The sequence below is a fragment of the Pelodiscus sinensis genome, chromosome 9 (assembly GCF_049634645.1).
Source record: "Pelodiscus sinensis isolate JC-2024 chromosome 9, ASM4963464v1, whole genome shotgun sequence".
Taxonomy (NCBI): domain Eukaryota; kingdom Metazoa; phylum Chordata; order Testudines; family Trionychidae; genus Pelodiscus; species Pelodiscus sinensis.
In genome coordinates this window covers 61101139-61120206 of record NC_134719.1, presented here as the reverse complement: position 1 = coordinate 61120206, position 19068 = coordinate 61101139, and the positions used below count along the sequence as shown (strand labels likewise).

The window sequence follows — 19068 nt, the reverse complement described above, 5'->3', positions numbered from 1 at the left end:
TGCCGGCTGGCTGCTGGCGTCAGCCGCGCCCGGCGGTGCCTCCTCTGCGGAGAGGTCAGGTGGTTCCTACTGAGCCGGAGGCTTGATCTCTCCCGTCTGTCTCCCTTCATGCCTCCTTTAATCAGCCTCACTGCAGCCCGGCGTTTCCAGCTGACAGCCTCCGGTTTCCATGCTGCGCCACTGTGCTCCACCCGCTTCCCTTCCCGTCCCTCCCCGCCCGCCCCGGGCTGCTTTCTAGGAAACGTGCGGCTGGAGTTCAGGGCTCTGTCCCCGAGCCGCATTCCTCATCCGCCACCCTGCCGCGGGCAGTCCGGAAGCTGCCCTGCCCCCCGGTGGGCTGGGGCCCAGCGGCACAACACGGGGAACCTGGCTTTGGGCTTTAGACGCGAGTCGGGCTGCGAGAGGAATGTGCTGGGTTCGGAGCCCTCTCTCCACAGAGCTGGTGTGGGGCACGGTTCCGCCAGCGCCGGCGCGTCTCCGTGGCCCCTCTCCGCTGGGGACACCCCCGGTCACCCCGTCTCCAGCAGGCAGTGACCGTGGCTGGCGGGCCTGTTTCAGCCCGGTGACGCAGAGGGAAGTGACGAGAGGAGGCGGCTTGGAAGCTTGTCTCGTGTTGGGTTTACTCGAGGGCTGGCCGGCGTGTGGAAACGGAGGCGAACGGCACGGAACCAGCGTTCGTCAGGGAGCCGCGCAGCCGATCCCGAGCCAGCAAGCTACGCGCCTGCGTGCCGCTCAGAGCAGCGGCAGGTGATGGAGGAAAACGAAGCCAGAGTCGGGACTGCCCTGCGGATTCCCCCTCCTGCCTTCCTGGCCAGAAGCTTGAGGGTTGGCAAGTGCGTGAGGCAGTGGGTTTAGTATCGTGCGAGAGAAGCACCAGAGTGTGCAAAAGATGCCGTGAAAAGCCCAGCAAAGGGTCTAGTGGAAGGCGATGCGCGTTGGTTGCCTTCTGAGCCAAACACCTGCCTTTGGTTTGTGTGGGGGGGTACACGCAGTGTTGCTTATCGTGGGACCAGGGGGCAGCTTGGAACAAAGTCCCCTAAAGGCCTCAGACCCAGCTGCTTGTTCTCTGCCTCCCTCGGACAGCTGGCTGGATGCTGGATTCGCGGCTCTTGCTCGCTGATCACCAGAGCGGCTCCCTGGCTGGCAGCGAATGGAAGCGCGTCCGCTGCACTGGCTTGTAGTTTGAGGTGTACAAGCGCGTGGGCAGGCTCCCATCCTGTGCCCAGCTCTGTCCAGGGGCAGGCCGAAAGGAGCACCTCTCTAGCTAGCCGGAGCCGCCTCCAAACCCTGCGGCTTCAGGGCAGAATCCAGCTGCGGGCTATTGGGTGGTCAAGAGGGAACCTCGTCCCATAGCCTCTTACTGCACGGTCCTTCCTCTGGCGCATTGCACAGCCAGAGACGGGACATAGGAGGGGGTGCGCCCCGGCTCTGATCCGCTCTGACCTCGAGGTTCCCGCCGTTCCCGCCTCGCCCCGGCCCCCCAGGAGAAGGTGGGCTCTGCAGCACGCTCGCAAACCCGGGGCGCCAGCAGCCGTGGGACATCAGGCAGCACCTGTCCTGCTGAGTCACTCAGCCGCCTGTGCCGTGCAGGGGCCGCCGGGGGCAAACGTCTCTGCCTTTCCCCGGGGAAACAGGTCGATGGGTTTTTCCCTGGGTCAAAACCGGTGGAACTCGGTGCTTGTGCAAGTGACGGGCGGGTCGCGCTGGCCAGGGACCAAATAGGCAGGTGCTCTGCAAACTCCATGCTTGCTGCTGTCCCGCTGCATCTCAGCGCCCACTCACAGCTTCAGCACAGACGCCAGCGATCTCTCCCCAGGGTACCGGTCGTGCCCAGGAATCTAGACAGGAATTACCCATGCTGGGGGGGACATCTGGGGCTCCGGGCCCCTCGCATGGCTGCGTTCTAGGTCCTCCATCAACCGCCCAGCTCTGTCCCAGCTCCTGGGGCGTGGCAGGCTCTGATCCCGTGGGCACAGCCCCACAATTAGGCTCTTCAGCCCAGACCCACTGCTGCCGGGGGGCGGTTCCTGTTCGTGGCAGCAGCCATTGGTTCAGGAGCCTGGATACTGAGGTAGGTCTGGCTGGCCTTCCAGCCTGCCTGCCCATGCGACCGGCCTCAGAGGCAGCGCTTTGAATGGGCCGGCATTCTGCTATGGCCGTGGCACTTGGCCGGGCGCTGCCCTGCAGACAGAGCTCCTGAGGTGGCGTCTCCATACCCAGCTGGATGGGAGACCCTCTCGCCGGAGGGGCCGTGGCCAGCAAAGCCGAGTCTCCGTGGAACAAGCCCCCTTGGCCACGGCCTCCGGGATGCACCGGCCTGTGAGATCAGCCTCTCGCCGTAAGGACGGGTGGCAGCCTCCTGCCAGGACCGGTGCCAGGCAGGACCTCGCGTTCCTGAGACGTCATGGGAACGGCAGCACTCTTCTGCCGTTGCACGTCGCTTCGGAGGCTGCTCTCGGCGGCATTCGCCCGCGGCGGCTGCAAGACTCGGCGGAAACGCCCGCCGAATCGCCAGCCAGGCCCCGCTGCTGGGGAGTTTTCCTGGAGACACCGCTTCCGCTGGCAGGGGCTGCGGGACAGAGCGCCTCCCTGGGAGGCGGGGGCAGGATGGGGCGACTTTCCCTGCAGAATGGGGATGGGGGGGGGAAGGAAAGAACAGCCAGAGTCACTGGAGTTGGCTGGCTCTCAGGTAGTTTCCAGCGTCCGTTTGGGACACGTGGAGAGCCCGTCTCCCCTGGCCTGTCCCGGGGGGTTCCACGCCGCGCCTATAAACCGCACCAGACTCTCCAGGAGCGGCTCTTATGCCGCAGCGCGGGAAACGGGCTGGCCTCAGAGCGTGTGGTGTCGGCAGGGTCCTGAACCTTCTCACCATATTAAACTTACCTACTCCCTCCTGCCTCCCGGAGAAGGGCTTGTGTCACAGACCCAATTCAGCGCCGCGCCCCTCCTCCCGCCTGGGCGCCAACAGCGCCCTCCCCCGGGGCGGAGAAGCCTAAGGAGAGGGCGGCGGCAGCTGCAGCCGCGTCCCTACCGGCTGTGGCGTTGGCTTCCCGGCAGAGCCGCAGCCCGGTGCGTGGCACAGCACCACCAGAGTGGCTCCTCTTCCCCCTCGCCGGGCCGCGTGGCGACGCCGGAGGAGACGCGCACCTGGCGTGCGGGAGGGCGCTTCCTTTGCACGTGATCTCTGCCCCTGCGTACGGCAGCCTTTCCTGGGCGGCACCAGGGCGACCCAGCTGACTTCAGGAGGGTTGCACTGGGAGAACCCGGGGGAGGCCTTGGCCGACGCGCGCCTGTGGGCTTGGATGAAGAAACGCTGGCTTCGCCTCAGCTGGAGGACCCGGCGGCTTTTCCCTTTTCTCCTCCAGCCTGGGTTTTACCCCTTGTGCTCTGTCCTCCTGGACGGCCGATCCTGCCAGCCAGCCGTGCGTCATCCAGTCTGCCGTCCTCCCGTGGCGGGGAGTTGTGTGAGGAGAGGCCCGGAGCTTAACCCGCCTGTGGAGGCAGAGGAGGGGTCGGGAGCCTGATTCCCCCCATCCCTCCAGAGAAAACAACGGAACTGCCGAGGACAAGGGCTAGCCGAACATTGGCAGCCGAGGCAGCCCCAGGCGGAGACGCCAGTTGCAGGCTCATCGGGGGATTGTGGGAAATCGGAGAGTTGTTCATTCCGGAGATGCTTTGGTCTCTTGCGTCTTTGGGGAGGCTGGCGGGCGGATCTGTGCGCTTACCCTGCCGCCGGGGTGGGGGAGAAATCGGGGAGGCTCCCGCCTCCTTCCCCCAACGCGCGTTCAGCCCCCAGCCACACAGCCCTCTCCAGGGAGGAAATTACAGCTCCGTACAACGAAGGGTAGAAAAAAAAATGCGGCCGGTGTCAGGGGACCGGCAGGCGACGGCCAGAAAAACATCGTGTCTCCAGAAGAGAAGCGTCGGGAATATCCCTCTGTACGCGGCTGACGTCAGCCCCCGCAATCTGCGCGGCTCGGGAGGGCTTGGGGCTGTTTTTCCAAGATATCGCGGGTCAAGAAGCAATGTTATTTTTAGAACCTGGGTCCCCCGAGCAGCCCGGGGGCAGGAGGGAGCTCCCCCCCCTTCCTGTGATGCTTTTGTTCCTTCTGAGTCATGCCGCAGAAATGGCCTGCGGGTTTATTTATGGGTTCAGGAAGGGATTCCCCCCGCACCAATGGATTGCGTGTGGTTTTGGGTTGATTGGTTTCGGTCTCTTTCCTTCGACGCATCCGAGACAGCCACAGCTAGAGATGGGTCACTGGTTGGAATGGGCCAATGCCCGTAGATGACCCCAAGTGTTCGTTCTCTCTACTGCAAGGCGGGCGGGTTTCTGCTCACATGCCGGGTTTAGCTGTGGGGCAGGAAGGAATCCTCCCTCTCCGACCCACGGTCAGATCAACAGTGAGCTCGGGTGGGGGTTTCACCTTTCGGTGCAGCCTGGAGGATGGGCCGTTTGTTGGGATCCTGGGGGTACATCTCCCCTAATCAATTGCCTGACATTGCAGAGGCCTGGGGGTGGGTGCATCTCGGCCTGTGGTGCGTAGCAGTGCAGGCTCCTGTGGGTTTCGACCCTCGGTCTAGTTAGAGTGGTGGGGAGTGGCGTGGGGCTTGCAGGAGGTCAGGTTAGGTGATCTGGGGGCTCCGTTCCCTGATCGCTCCTGCCCCGGGGGGGTTGAGGAGATGGTGTCAGGGATGGGAAGTGGGGGGAAGTAGGTCAGAAACAGGATCCCCTCATCCCCCACCCTGGAGCACCACCACCGGCGGCAACCAAGGGTCCCCAAAGCAGCTAGCGATTTGGGCGTGATTCTGTTTGTGGGCACCTGGGGCGCCTTTCACGGGGCTCGAATCACAGAGGAAATAGACCCAGCGCGTTGTGAAAACAGGCACCCAAAACCGGAGGTGCCCAATAGCGCTGGTCGATACTGACAAGTTTGGCCATTTCGGAATCTGGCTCGCAATGTCCTCTGGTTTTCCGACACCACCTGGAACTGTTTTCAGCCTGCTTCCGGGGCCTCGTTTCTGTCTTCCAGGCCCTTTCTGCTCCTGCACCTGGCTGAGTTCTTTGGCCCCTCAGCCGTCACCGAGGGCTGCAACGTGGAGGCAGGAGTCTGGCCAGTGCAGGGCAGAGCTCTGGGGGGCAGGGAGGGGTCTAGAAGATGGGTGTGGCGTGAGTGGAGGAACAGCGAGCGCGAGGGTCTCGCGCCAGGTCGGTTCCAGGGAGAGCCTGGAGAAGCTTGGGGGCGTCATTGAAAGCCACACGGTTGTAAGCACTTTTCTCTCTTCCTTGGGGTCCCCCGATTTCCTGCTGCCCGGGGCAGGTACCTTCTCTAAGAGCAGAACTGAGTCTTCGCTAGGGAGTGCCTCTGAATAGCAGGAATGTCTCTGCTCGCTGGATTGGATCTGTGCTCAAGCCCTTCAGCTACCCTGACACAGACTCAGCCCGGAGGTAAAGAATGAGCCGTCCGCTTGGACGTCTCCCTAAAACCGGCCAGGCCTTCCCAGAATGCACTGGGTCTCGTGGGAGGGCGTCTCCAGGGCTGCTTCTGCATTGGTGTTACCCGACTGTTCCCCATCCCATCCCGCACCGGCCCAGCACAACCCCGCTCCTTCCTGCTGCCCTGAGATACCGTCTGACTGTCCCCCGTTCCATTCCTGCAGGGCCTACATGAGCGTGAAGGAGCTGAAGGAGGCGCTGCAGCTGAACAGCACCCACTTCCTCAACGTCTACTTCGCCAGCTCGGTGCGGGAGGAGCTGGCTGGTGCTGCCACCTGGCCGTGGGATAAAGAGGCCCTCAGCCACCTGGGTAAGCCAGTCCCCTGGCGGTACTCCCCTCTGTGGCTGGGGCACAGGGCACAGCTGCTTGCTACGGCTCTCGCAGGGCAGGGGGAGGCAGGTGGGAGCAGGGGTCTGCCCCAAAGCCCGGCAGAATGTGCAGCGAGACTCAGGTTGACTTGGCCCAAGCTCAGACCCTGAGGCGCCGGTGTGTGTGGGAGAGGCCTGTTCTGTTTGAGACGGCCAGCTCTTGGGGTGGGGGCAGAGCACGTCCGTGGGGCAGAAACCGGGACTGAGGGTCTGTCGGGGAAGGACCTTTGGAGTCTTAGTGCCCGCCCTGGGTAAAGGTCCCAGACTCGCTGCCGGGAGCCCGAAGAGTCGCTTTGGGGAGAAGTTCACAAAAGTTCCGTTTTCTCTTTGTGGAAGCAGAGGGGCTACAGTTCCAGCCGGCGTGGGCTGCCCTTCAGGCTGTGCAGCTCCCGAGGGGAGTGCCCGTTCCCTCCCCCATCCCGGCCTGGCTTCTCTCTAGCCCTACAGAGTGCCAGATCGCCCCAGCCGGAATAACGCCCGGAGAGAGGCAGCCGTAGCCATGCTGGGTTGCCCAGATCGGTGGTGTGTAGAATTCATTTGGTGATTTTCAGGCATTAGCACCGACAGCTCCAGGCGAACGTCAGTACAGATGCCAACTCTAGTTGCTTTTTTAGAGCCGGAGCCAACTCCCAGGGAAGTGGAGGGACGCCTGCCCTTGAGTCGGTTTGGGAACGGGCCCCTAAATCACCCCAATAAAAAGGGATGAAGCGGAAGTGTTCTCTCAGCGGGGTGCAGACAGCTGCTGCTCAGACACACCTATGGGTCTTGCTTCCTTCTCTTCTGCCTCTTTTTCTTTTCCTCTTCCTTCGATCCCCCCCTCCCCTGTCTGGTCCCCCCGCCCCTCCCTCTCTCTGCTCTCAGACATTTCTGGCAGAGGCCTTTACACTGTGCAGTCAAAACATCTTACTGAGCAACACGTAAGTCACTGGAAGTAATTGCTCCCGACACCTGCACCCCAGACCCTTGGCCTTCTGCTTTTGTAGCCCGGGATGTGCAAACCTTCCAGTCCCACCCAGCGGTCGGGCGGGAGTTATTTTTACCAGTCCCCTTTCCGCAGCGTGCTGGCAGCTCCGCGCGGCAGAGTCGGGGACCGGCTTCTCAGCTGCAGCGCGCTTGTGGGGGAAGGCAACTCTCCACACAATCCATTCCTGCAGCTCCTAAGAACCGTTTTCAAGGGGCGGCCGCTTGCGACTGGTGTTAATGGTACGACAGCCGGCTCCTTAAGCCCCTCTGCCTATCCCTGTGTGCCCCCGATCCTCTGCCTTCATCACCAGGCCTTCCCCGGCTCCTGTCAAACGCGCTTCTCCGTGCTCACTCGAGAGGCAGGCGCGGAGGCGGCCGGGTAGCCTGGTCACACTGCCTTTCATTTCCCTCCGGGATGACCCAGCCTGAACGCGTAAGCTGAGCCGAGCACCAGCTGCAATGCTTGAGTCAAACACGAAGGCCGTGGGTTGAGGCGGGGGTGAGCGCGGCATGAGAGCCAGCGCCGGAAGTTTGACTCTCGGTCCGAACTTGGCCCAAACTCAGGTGGAGCGTGAAGGTTTTGGTTGGCACAGTCCCTCCTTTTAGGTGCGCTGCACTTGTCGGGAAGGGCGACAGCTTTGCATTCAATCAACGGGGTCGCACCGCACAGGTGGCACGCATGCCTTCCTCAGCTTGGGCGTAAGCAGGCACAGTTTGGACCTCCCCGGTGTGGCACCCCACACGCCGGCCCCGCCCTCTGGTCTGGCAACATCCACGGTCCTCCAACCCTGGAGCACCCTCGGGGTCACCAACGATGCCGGATCACGGGTGTTTCCAGACCAGAGAGGTTCAACCTGTAGTTCATTTGGACTTCAAAAAAATAAGGTTTTGACAAACATCCAGATCCTCCAAGGTGCCCAGCACCCTTTGGCTTGAATGGGAGTTAGGCACCTACATACCCTGAGAATCTAGCTCAAAGTCCTTCACGTGAGGCTATTAACAAGTTAACGTCAAGCGAGAGGCCAAGTATTGTCGTGGGCTAAGGGGCAGAGAGCAGAGCTGGGGTCAGTGGTCACGTGGCGGAGGAGTGGCCGTGTGGGATGGCCGAAGGCTCTGGTGATGTTTCGTGCATTTACTAATCACTCTGGAGAGGGGTAAGCAGTGAGGGGCCAAGGTTTGTGGATGACACAAAATAATTTAGCGCGGTCAAGAGCAGAGAAGACTCTGCATCTTCGGAGGCACGTACCCAGGACAGGTGGATGGATAACGCGACCGCCGATGCAGGGCGATGCGCGTTGGAAGGAATACGCTGGACTGCGCACACGCATCCGTGGGTTCTAAATGAACTGCAGCAAAATGCTGGTGGTGTATATAATGGATGCGACCGAGAACAGTGCCGCTTAATCCTTCCGGGAGACGCTCTCGCTTGGTATATTGTTATTGTGTTTAGTCATGGTCCATGTGGGGGGCCCTGGGACCGGTACCCCCTTTCAGAGTCTGTCCGCCCCACCAGGGGGTTGCTACCTACTCCCCCTCTGTGGGAACGACTGACAGGGGGAGTACTAAGCTCTGGGGTCCTCCTTGTGCTTTCCCCCAAGAGCCGGGGTGTTGGTGCGTGCCTGTGGCAAACCCAAATTTGATGGCGTATGCTCTTCCCTGAAAGCCCCTCCGCAGTCTCCAGGCAATGGGGGTTCTTCTTTGCGGCCCTCCCTCCCCACAAAACTCAGGGCCATTTTGTGTCTCTGAGATTCTGGCTGGTAGAGCCTGGGGCCAGTCTCCCTTTTCCCCCTCACAGGGAGGGAGAACTGGAGACGGCAGGCTCTCCTTCCCCTCCCCCGGAGACAAAAGGACTCTCAATTAGGCAGGCCTGGGTGAGCTCAGTTAGGCCTGGGTGAGCTCACCAGCTCAGCACGGGTAACTGGCTGGTCTGATACCAGGGTGTAGGGCCTTGGGGAGGTCACCGCCCCGCCCAGCTTGGCATACAGGGCTGATTATGGATGCCGAGGCCTTTGTCAGTGATTGACTGGACCTCTCTAGCTTGCCCAGTGATCTTGAGGGACCGGCTGCCATGCGGTCACTGGCTCAGCGTCGCTCGGCGTTGTAGGACGTCCCTGGCTGGGCTTACGTCAAGGCACTGGCCTGGGGGAATCCCCGGAAGAACCCCTTTATCTTGCTAGCCTGACATGAGGGCCCCGGCATCAGGGCTGGGACATCGCTGGCTCAGCACCCTTTCTCATGGGGCCCTGGCTTGCTGGGAGGGGCAGAGGCACACGACTGGAAGAGTAGGGCTGGCTCACTCAGCTGCCGTCAAGGGCTCTTGTGAGCTCACCTCTAGCCTGCAGGCCTGGTACGAGGATTTCCTTGACTGCCGGTTGACCTGAGCGCCAGGGGACTGCATGGGATGGAGGAGGAGGGGAGAGACAGCAGTGAAAGGAGGGGGGAGGGACGGCACGCCTGGTGGCAGTGGCGGTCTTTCCTTCCAGTGGCCGCAGATTTCGGAGCCGCTTTCTCCCGCCTTCGGGGCCACTGCGTTGGGAGACCCCATCCTGGTCCCGGAGGGTCAGCGCGTTGAAGTTCCTCTCCCCAGGGAGCAGGAGGGATGGGGTGGATGTTTCTGGAAGGAGTGTCGCATTCGCCCTCTATTCTAGCTGGGGCTGTTACATTTAGTTTCATCAGCGGAATTTCCATCGATGAGTCGATAAACGGGGAGCCCAAGAGCGAACCCCGCTGCAGCTCTGCCTTTTAAATGTACTAAGAGCTGGTAGGCTCTTCATACATTTAAAAAGCAGATGCCCGGCGTCTAGAACTGGGCGCGAGCCGGGAATCGCTCTGCCCGGTCCCTGCTACCCCCTACCCCTGCGGAGACGGTGCTGGGGAGAACTGATTTCTAAGCCTGCACCCTCCAGCACCGGCTCCTATTCTTCCTCCCCCCCCCCCACTTGCTCTCTCTGGTAGAGGCAGCAAGGGCGGGGGGAAGCAACTAGTTGAGGGATTAGTCGACTATTCCTTAAACTTGTGCTTATCGGATAGTCGACGAGTCGCTTACGTCCCTAATTCTAGCTCCATCCATTCGCGTCAGGGATTGCCGGCTCATGGAGCCATCTCTCTTCTCACCATCTCTCCAGGGTTCTATGTTGGGCAAGTGCAGGGTAGCTTGCCCTTGTGTTGCTCTGACTCGCCGCTTCCAGTGCATTCAGTCTCCCAATGTTCACCAGCCTGCAAGCCCCGCTGCCCGGAAAGGGAAAGGCCTTTCACACGCCTGCGAGCAAGTTAAGAGCACAGATCCCGTTGGCCGTGAGTGGGTCTTGAAAAGCCTCCCCCAAATGGGTCCTGGATCCAGGGCCACATTCAGCGCTGGCGTAGGCAGGCCTTGCTTCGCCTGCTTCTTTGGATCTGCACCTGGGTTTGCATGGAGCTCTTCGTCTCTGGGGAAGAGCCAAGACTGTCCCGGCACGAGCACCGCTCCGAAATGCATTTAGAGGGGGCGCGAGGCTGCAAATGAGAGTTATATCTCAGAACAGACATTGAAGGACACCACGGCTGGAAGGAACTGATGAGCCAGATGTTGGAAAATCCAAGGACATTCACCCAGCACGGTGCCGATTAGGAATACAAAACCCCATTTAATTAGAATAGTGATAGAAATGTAGCCGTGTTAGTCGGGTGTAGCTGAAGCAAAATACAGGACTATGTAGCACTTTAAAGACTAACAAGATGGTTTATTAGATGATGAGCTTTCGTGGGCCAGACCCGCTTCCTCAGATCAAGTAGTGGAAGAAAATCGGCACAACCAGATATACCAAAGGATACAATGTAAAAAAATGAACACACATGAAAAGGACAAATCACATTTCAGAACAGGAGGGGGATATGGGGGTGGGGGGAAGGAAGGAAGGTAAGTGTCTGTGGCAGAGTCTTTTACTGTAGTCAGTGCAGTATGTTAACCATTTAATTAGTTAACTGGTTAAATAGGCCTAGGTTGGAACACCCCTAGCCACGGTGGCTGGGGGTGTTGCTCCAGCCTCTGCTGGTTAACCGTAACTGGTAAGCATCACCTGGTTAACTGGTTAACCATTCACCCTCCCTGGTGCCGATCAGTTCCTGCAAGGCACTGAGTGCCTTCAGCCTTCATGGGAGTCTGTCTTGCGTCTTGCATCAGACCCCTTGTTTTGTGATTGCTAAGAAAACGGAGACATGGGGAGCAGCTGGACTAAACCATTAGAAGTTGGAGGTAGTTGCTTCCCCGTGTCTCTCTCTTCAATGATATCAAATGTTTTTGCAATTCCAGGTGGCGTGGTCCTCAACCCAGCCTATTATGGCATGCCGGGCCATACCAACACCATGATCCACGAAGTAGGACATATCCTGGGACTCTACCACGTCTTCAAGGGAGTGAGCGAAAGGGAATCTTGTGATGATCCCTGCCGGGAGACGACACCTTCCATGGAGACCGGAGACCTCTGTGCTGACACCGCCCCTACCCCCAAAAGTAAACTCTGCCGAGATCCAGAGCCTGCCAATGACACCTGTGGCCACACCCACTTCTCCGGCACGCCGTTCAACAACTACATGAGCTACACAGGTAACAGGAGGGATTAGTTGTTGTATCCGCCAGAAACTCCGCTTGTCTCTCGTTCCCCGTCGCTTCTGGGATATTTCCTTCCTGTCAGGAGTGTGGGTCTCCCCAGCGTCCAGTCCCACCTAGGACCTGAATTGACATAAAACAAGCCCGGGGGCTGTGCCAGTTTATACTAGCCCAGGATCTGGCCCTTGGTGTGTGCTCAGTCCTCTGCTTTGTTCTTGGCATCAGGGATTTTGCTCCCTCCTGGCTCGACTTGCTGTGGGCGACCGGAGCAGTATGAAGAGCACCATGTGCCAATCCTGCAGGCATTTAAATCCACATGTCTGCTCCTAAATGCATGTCTGGGTTCGGTACCCAACTCAGGGCTGACGCCTGGTCCTAGGCCCCCTCTGCCCTGACTTGCAAAGGGGTAGCATCCCGACAGCAGCCGTTGGCATCTGCTGGAATTGCGAGTGTTTGCACCCTTTGCCTCTCGCCCCACTGCCCCACAGGGGTCGCTCCATGGCACCCAGGCCTGTGGAACCAGGGGAAGTGAGCGGAGACCCACCAGGCCCCTGGGCTCAGCGGAGAACCATTGCTGCCCCGGGGATACAGCCACACGTGGTATTCCCGGCACAGTGCGCACCCAATCACCATCAGCTCACCTCCGCGCTCTGGAGACCAGAACTCACCGCAGATCTTTCTTCTGGGGGGCTCTAAAGGGGTGGCAGGCTGCCTGGGGACAGGGGCTCCATTTAGTTGTACAGTGGCCGGACACGTGGATACCGCGTCCTTCCTCCCAGCCGCGGTCTGCCCTGCTTGTTGAGATTGGCGTCGGGAGTCTCCCTCGTTACGTGTCCGCACAGCACCCGATGCGGGGGGTGGAGGGGACCCTCGCTTCGACTGTCATGCAGATGCTAGTGATGATAAAGGGGCAGATCCCTGGGGGCTGTGAATTCACCGGCACTGTGGCAGTTTACCTCAGCCGGGGAGCTGATCCAGTAATAATCCTCTGGCTCGTTGGGGCAGCACAAAAAACCGCTCAGCATTCGGGAAGACGACCCGGGTCGGAAGTCCAGGGTGATGCCTGGGTAAGGGGTGAGCCCTGCAGGCGGCGCGTTGGCTGGCGTGGCGGTACGGTTGAATCCATTACACTGCGTGGGTGTTTTGTGGTGCCGTATGTACCAATAACCCACACCTGGTGGCTCTGCTGACCGGGAATGAAACAGGCCCGCTCCTAATGACCTTGCTGAGTTTTTCCTCCGTCCGAACTCCTGCAAATTCCAGGCGCCGGGAAGCTCGGAGGCAGAGGTTGCTTTGCCCAGCGCCGTGGCTTCGCGGATTGAGGAGTTAGCGTCCCATGCGCTGTGGACCCCCTTGCTTTCCCCTGGAGCATCAGGTCATGCCTGGGGCAGGACGCGGGATCCTACATGAGCCATTGTGCTGTGGGCTGAGGGCTCGGCGGATGTAAGGGGGCAGAGCTCCACGGAAGCCAGCCCATTAGCCCTGCGCGTGTATTGGCGGAGCCCAGGGGAGCGTGCGGAAGTGCCTGGCCACGGCGGCGCGCTGGCAACGATGCCCTTTCGGTCCGCAGCAAGGTCTGAGGAGAGCCAATGGCTCTTCGTCCCTTTGTGGTCCCCTGTCAGGTCCCCCCATCTCCAGAGCTTCGTCCCCAAGGTAGTGCCCGTCCCCAAGGTAGTGCCCGTCCCCGTGCAACCCAGCGCGGCAGCCAGGCCTGTTCCAGAAAAGGAACAGCTGCTGAGATAGTGCCATCTTGTGGCAGCCTGGGGAAACCACGCGAGGGGCGTCCTGTCGGACAAGCCCTGGGCAATCTCTCTAGCCTAGGGCATTTGTGTTTGTCTCTGATCGTCCCGCGGTGCCCTAAACCAGGGCTCTCGTTAGTAATCAGTCCTGCTAACGAGCCCTTCCACAGCGCCCTTCGCACGCGGCTCTCGAAACATTTCACCAGCCAGTCCTCTCCCTCCTTTGTCTCTCAGACGACGCCTGCACCGACAGCTTTACCCCCAACCAAGTGGCTCGAATGCATTGCTATTTGGATCTGGTGTACCAGCGATGGAGCCAGGGTAGGAAGCCCACTCCAATTCCCCTGCCCCCCGTGGTCTCCGGGCAGAGCCAAGACTCCCTCACCGTCCACTGGCTGCCTCCCATTAGCGGTGTTCTCTATGAAAGGTAAGAGGCATGGTCTCTAGGACAGGCCCGTCCTCAGCGGAAGGTGCCAGGAAACCGGCATGCGCTAACACGGGCCAGCGTGTCTGATGGCCTCCGGCTTCGTCTAGATCGGCTCAACTGGGGACCAGTCCTGTAGTCCTACCGCTGACCCCAGCCTGTAACGGGATGCCGAGCCAAGTGCCTGTGCTTGCCTCCGCTGGGAATTGCTTGTCACGACGGATTTGTACGTGGTTCCCTAGGAAAAGTCATTGGGGACCGACGCAGGGAATTTCAGAAGTTCGCGAAGGTGTTGAAGATGAGTTGGCAAAACCCTGAAGCTCTTTGCCAGCTGGCAACCCCGACTTGTTTCTCTGTGTTTTGAGTGGGTGGGAATTTGTGCAGCAGCGCTTGCAGGCACAGAGGAATGAGGCAATCCCCCCCCCCCCAGCCTCCCCAGTGATGGCAGCAGAATAGCACAGCGGGTTACCCGTGCGGTATTGTCATGGCAGCGCGTGGAGGGGGCCGAGCGAGCGTCCTCCCAAAAGCATTCCGCTGCTGGGGGCTCGGGGCGGGTGCCATCAGGAGACTATGCCAAGTGCAACCTGAGAGCGCAATTTCCGAATGAAAAATGAGCTTTAGTTAGCCCTTGCTGGGTAAACGATTGATTTATGAGGCGGGAATATGGTCTTGTGGTTAAGGCTCGAGAGCCAGAAGAGCTGGATTTGCATCCCTGCTTTGTGACTTGGGGCACGTCAGGAATATTTTCAGATGTCAGGGTCTTGCATTCAGGTCCTAGCGAGGCACCTAACCACCAGGGAGCTGACGTCCCCGGGGGGGGGGGGGGGGGGGGGGGGCAGGTTGGAATTGGGGCTCATCCTTCTGAAGACCAGACCTTTAAATCCTCTGCGATCCTGAGCTGGGAAGCACTGAGGGTGGGTAGCAGGGTATTGCTCTGATATAGGATTTGTGTTGCTTCTATTTTTAAAAATCATGTGGGCTGGGGCTCTAAATCATTAAGTCAGTGAAAAGGCAGCATGGCCCAAAGGATAGAGCACTGGATTGGGAGTCGGGACCTGCCATCAAGTCCTAGCTCTGCCACTGGCCTCTTGATCAAGTCACTTTACCTCTCCATGCTTCAGTTTTCCTTCCTGTATAATGGGGGCAAGGATATTTATGTCCTCTGTAAACAGTTTGGAGACCTATTGATAAAATGTGTCAAACAAGAGAGCTAGGTAATCCCTTCCTTCCTTCCTTCTTCCCTCTCTCCCTCCCTGGGCTTCAGAGAGGACTGTGTCTAATCTGTCCATTTCTTTAGGAGTGCCTTGGTAAATGTTTGTATAGACCAGATGCTGACAGTAGCTAAGGCCCCAGTTCACCAAATCCACCTGCGTTCAGCAAAGCACTTTGCCATGTGCTCCACTTCCAGCATGTGCTTCTTCAGTCCCATGGACTTTAGTGGGACTTAGGCACATCTTTAAAAATGCAGCATGTTTACTTGTTTCGGCGGATAGGGATGCTTAAATATTACATAAGAACATAAGAACGGCCGTACTGGGTCAGACCAAAGGTCCATCTAGCCCAGTGTCCTGTCTGCCGACAGCGGCCAGCACCAGGTGCCCCAGAGACGGTGGACGAAGACAATGATCAAGCGATTTGTCTCCTGCCATCTCTCTGCTTGGGGCCTTGCCAAGCTTAGTGGCTTGTGAAAGCTGTGAGTTACAATGGCTGTGCCAAGCAGAGGTGCCCGTCAGCTGCTTGGAAATAATACTTTGCACATCTCTAACAACTCCCAGCTCCAAGCCCTTTTCGAAGGAGAGCGAAGTCTCGCTGCCCTATGAAAGCGTTCCCCAAATCGGGTCGTTCAGATGCCTTGTTCTTCAGAGAAAATGGATGCTTAAGGGCATCCTGCCTAGTTACAGAATAATTGCTCCCTTGCTGCCCCAAATGTCTCCCATGCAAAGGGCTGTTCCTGGCTCCCGAATGACACTGAAACTAGGAAGGTCAGCGGGTAACTGGCAAGCACGATCCTTACTGAGTGACGGTTACCAGTCGCAAGGCTGGGCTGGAATAGCCCCCCTGCCCAACATGGGCAGGGGGCTGCTTCTGCCCAGCTGGGCCCACCATGGTCCCCTGCCCATGGGATCCCATGTAAGTGGTTAACTGGTCAAACAACATTAAACCGGTTAACTGATTACGTGGGATTTTACATCCCTCGTTGGAACAGGGCTCTGTCACCCAGGGAGGGCACAGACAGGCATCTGAGCCATCAAATGTCATTAAAAAAATGGCCGAGAAGGAAAGCGGAAGCGTAGGATAGAAAATTACTGCAGACCGTTCAGGACTAACTGTTCAGAATGCTTGGACATTAGCTGGAGTGTCATTTGCAAGACACGAGAAGTCATTCTTCCACTCTACTCTGCGCTGATTAGGCCTCAGTTGGAGTATTGTGTCCAGTTCTGGGCACTGTATTTCAAGAAAGATGTGGAGAAACTGGAGAAGGTCCAAAGAAGAGCAACAAAAAATGATGAAAGGATTAGAGAACGTGACCTGTGAGGGAAGACTGAGAGAACGGGGCTTGTTTAGTCTGGAAAAGAGAAGACTGAGGGGGGACATGAGAGCAGTTTTCAAATATCTAAAAGGGTGTCACAAGGAGGAAGGAGAAAAATTGTTCTCCTTGGCCTCTGAGGATAGGGCAAGAAGCAATGGGCTCAAATTGTAGCAAGGGAGGTTTAGCTTGGACAGTAGGAAAAACTTCCTAACTGTCAAAGTGTTGAAACACTGGAATAAATTACCTAGGGAGGTTGTGGAATCTTCACCTCTGGAGATATTTAAGAACAGATTAGACAGGCATCTATCCGGGATGATCTAGACAGTGCTTGGTCCTGCCATGAGGGCGGGGAACTGGACTCGATGACTCTCGAGGTCCCTTCCAATTCTAACGTTCTGTGATTCTGTGACATAGTCTTTGGTGCAGGAAATACTCCCCTGGTCCTGCATTAGCTTAATGGTGGCATTTTAATTTAACAGGATCCCGTGTTTGTATTCTGGGATGCCCCTAGAGGTCAAATCTGAGTGCACGACTCCAGTCTAAATCATCCAGGCAGATGCAGGAAGTGCAGTTCTTCCCATTTCAGAGAGGGGAAACTGAGGCACGAAGCATTTGCCAACTTGTCCGAGATCACACAGGGAATCGGTGGACGAGCTGGGAATCCCAACCCCACCGTCTCCCTTCCCAGCCTCTGCCTGTGAGAACAAGCAACTGGCTCGTGCGGGCTTCCCGCGTCATGCAGAGATGGGTGAGGAAGAAACTAGGCAGGGAGGGGCGGAAGAGTCTTCCTCATTCTTTCTCTCTCTCTGTTCTGCAGGGACCCCAGCACCCTCTGCGGAGACTGCACTGAAGATGGTACGTTCAGCCAATACGTACACGAAGCCTCGTCCCCTCGGGTCTGTGACTCCTCCGGCTACTGGACCCCCGAGGAGGCTGTAGGTAAAGTGCCGTGTCCTCCCTCGCTCAGTGTCTGCTGTGCGCACACAATCCGACAGCTCTGTTTGCTATTGAAAGGAGCTAACCCGCTCCTTATCAGGATCCATCTTCTCCCCTTCTCCAGGTCCGCCCGACGTGGATCAGCCCTGTGAACCCAGCCTGCAGGCCTGGAGCCCGGAGCTCCACCTGTACCACATGAACATGACTGTTCCTTGCCCCCTACCCCACGGTTGTATCCTGGAGCTGCATTTTCTGCACCCCGTGTACCCAGAGTCTCTTGTGCTATGGACCACCTACCTCTCCACCGACTCGCCCAAGGCCTTGTCTGACATTGAAATCCTGACGGAGCATGGGGAGTCCATCCACCTGGGCCCCCTGGACACTTTCTGTGACATCCCCCTCACCGTTAGACTCAACATCAACAGGAAGGTGTCTGGGGTGAAGGTCTACACCTTCGACGAGCGGATGGAGATCGATGCGGCTCTCTTAATCTCCATCCCCCAGAGCTCCCTTTGCTCCAGCTGCAAACCTGTGCGGTACAGGGTCCTCCGGGACCCTCCGTTTGCTGGCAGCTCCCCCATAAAGATGTTGCACGTGCACCGGAAGTTCACCGACACGTGAGTAGCAGCATCGGTCCACCAAAGGCCGGGTGGGGAGGGGGGGCGCGCGTACTGTTCTCGTTCTCCATGCTCTCCCGGCTTCTGCATTCTGATATGTTTAAGGCTCGGCCTGTCTGTGGTGAGTAGGGCCCGAAATGCCCGGCCTCAGACTTTGTCCAAAACTCCCCCCTTGGATCTGACAGTTCCACAATGCTACCACGACACTCAGCAGGAAGCTGTGTCCTACTAGGTCAGCGTGGACAACTTGTGGCCCATCAGGGTTCTATTTGTGACCCACGTGATGTTTTCTTTACCGTTACCCACGATTCTGTTGGTTTCCATGTGCATAGGTTTTTTTTTCCTATTTGTATTACTATTAGGGATGTAAAGAACCGTTTAAATAGTTAACTAGTTAAACAAATAAAATTACATTGAACTGGTTAACCCAGGCCAAGTCAGAGCAGCTGGGGCCCTGCCTGCTACCCCCCACGTGTCTGGCTGGACTCAGCCAGGGCTAAAGCAGGAGGCCAATGAGCGCATACATTCCTGTCGGCTTTCCTTACTCCTTGCAGAAGCAGGAGTACCGGTTGCCGACATGGGCACCCTCTGAGTTTGATTTAGCGAGTCTTAACTAGACTCGCTAAATCGAACTCCAGAAGATCGATCTCGGCAGCTCTAATCTTCCGTTTAATGAAGATGTGGCGTTAGACGTAATATGCTTCTGATGTTACTGCAGTTACGGTCCAATCCTGTTGCATCCCAGGTGGTGTTTAGGATGCAGCTGGAGCCTATAGAGGCAGTGGCTTTATCTGGAGCTCCCTCTCTGGCCTGGGTTAGTCAGGGCATCTCTTGGGATCAGGAAGATGAAGGCCATGGATCCCAGGAGACGGTGGGGCTGGTAGCCAGGACTTTGACGCTTGCTTCAGTAGCTTCCATCAGTTTTTTAATTTTCTTCCCCCAAAGACACTTTCTTTAAGGACCCACAGAAAGAATGGTGGGTGGAATCGCCCATCTCTGCATTCTTTTGCTCACCATTAGGCCTAACATCTGGCACGTGAGTTTTAATGAATTTCCACTTCCACATTTTCTGTTTTTACCATGCATGACTTCAACACGCTCCCTGAATTAGATCCGTGCGGCATTTTGGTTTGGATTAATTTAGTCTCTCTTGCACCTGTTTACAACACTCACCACTGAAAGCAACTTGACTTGGTTTTCATTAGCATTTGGGGTGGGACTTTGTATTATTTAATGAACTTTGATACAACTGAGCTATGATTAGGGTACGTTCATCGGTCCAGTTCTTACACCACTTCCTGCCTCTGAGGGCAGAATCCATAGGGCTGTTGATCTTTCCATTCTGCCTGCGTACAACACACATGCTTTTTATCTCCGATAGCCACCCCCTGAGGCTCTAATGAATCTC

General features: G+C 57.9%; 1 protein-coding gene across 1 annotated transcript in view; it reads left to right on the top strand.

The window, feature by feature from the left end:
* The window catches only part of PAPPA2 (pappalysin 2), a 144099-nt gene that overhangs the window by 39056 nt on the left and 85975 nt on the right, over nt 1-19068 (top strand). The window contains exons 3-7 of the mRNA XM_075936896.1: nt 5662-5807; nt 11118-11411; nt 13388-13580; nt 16925-17046; nt 17168-17660. Coding sequence (XP_075793011.1) covers nt 5662-5807; nt 11118-11411; nt 13388-13580; nt 16925-17046; nt 17168-17660 — 1248 coding nt within the window. The remainder of the gene's footprint in view (nt 1-5661; nt 5808-11117; nt 11412-13387; nt 13581-16924; nt 17047-17167; nt 17661-19068) is intronic.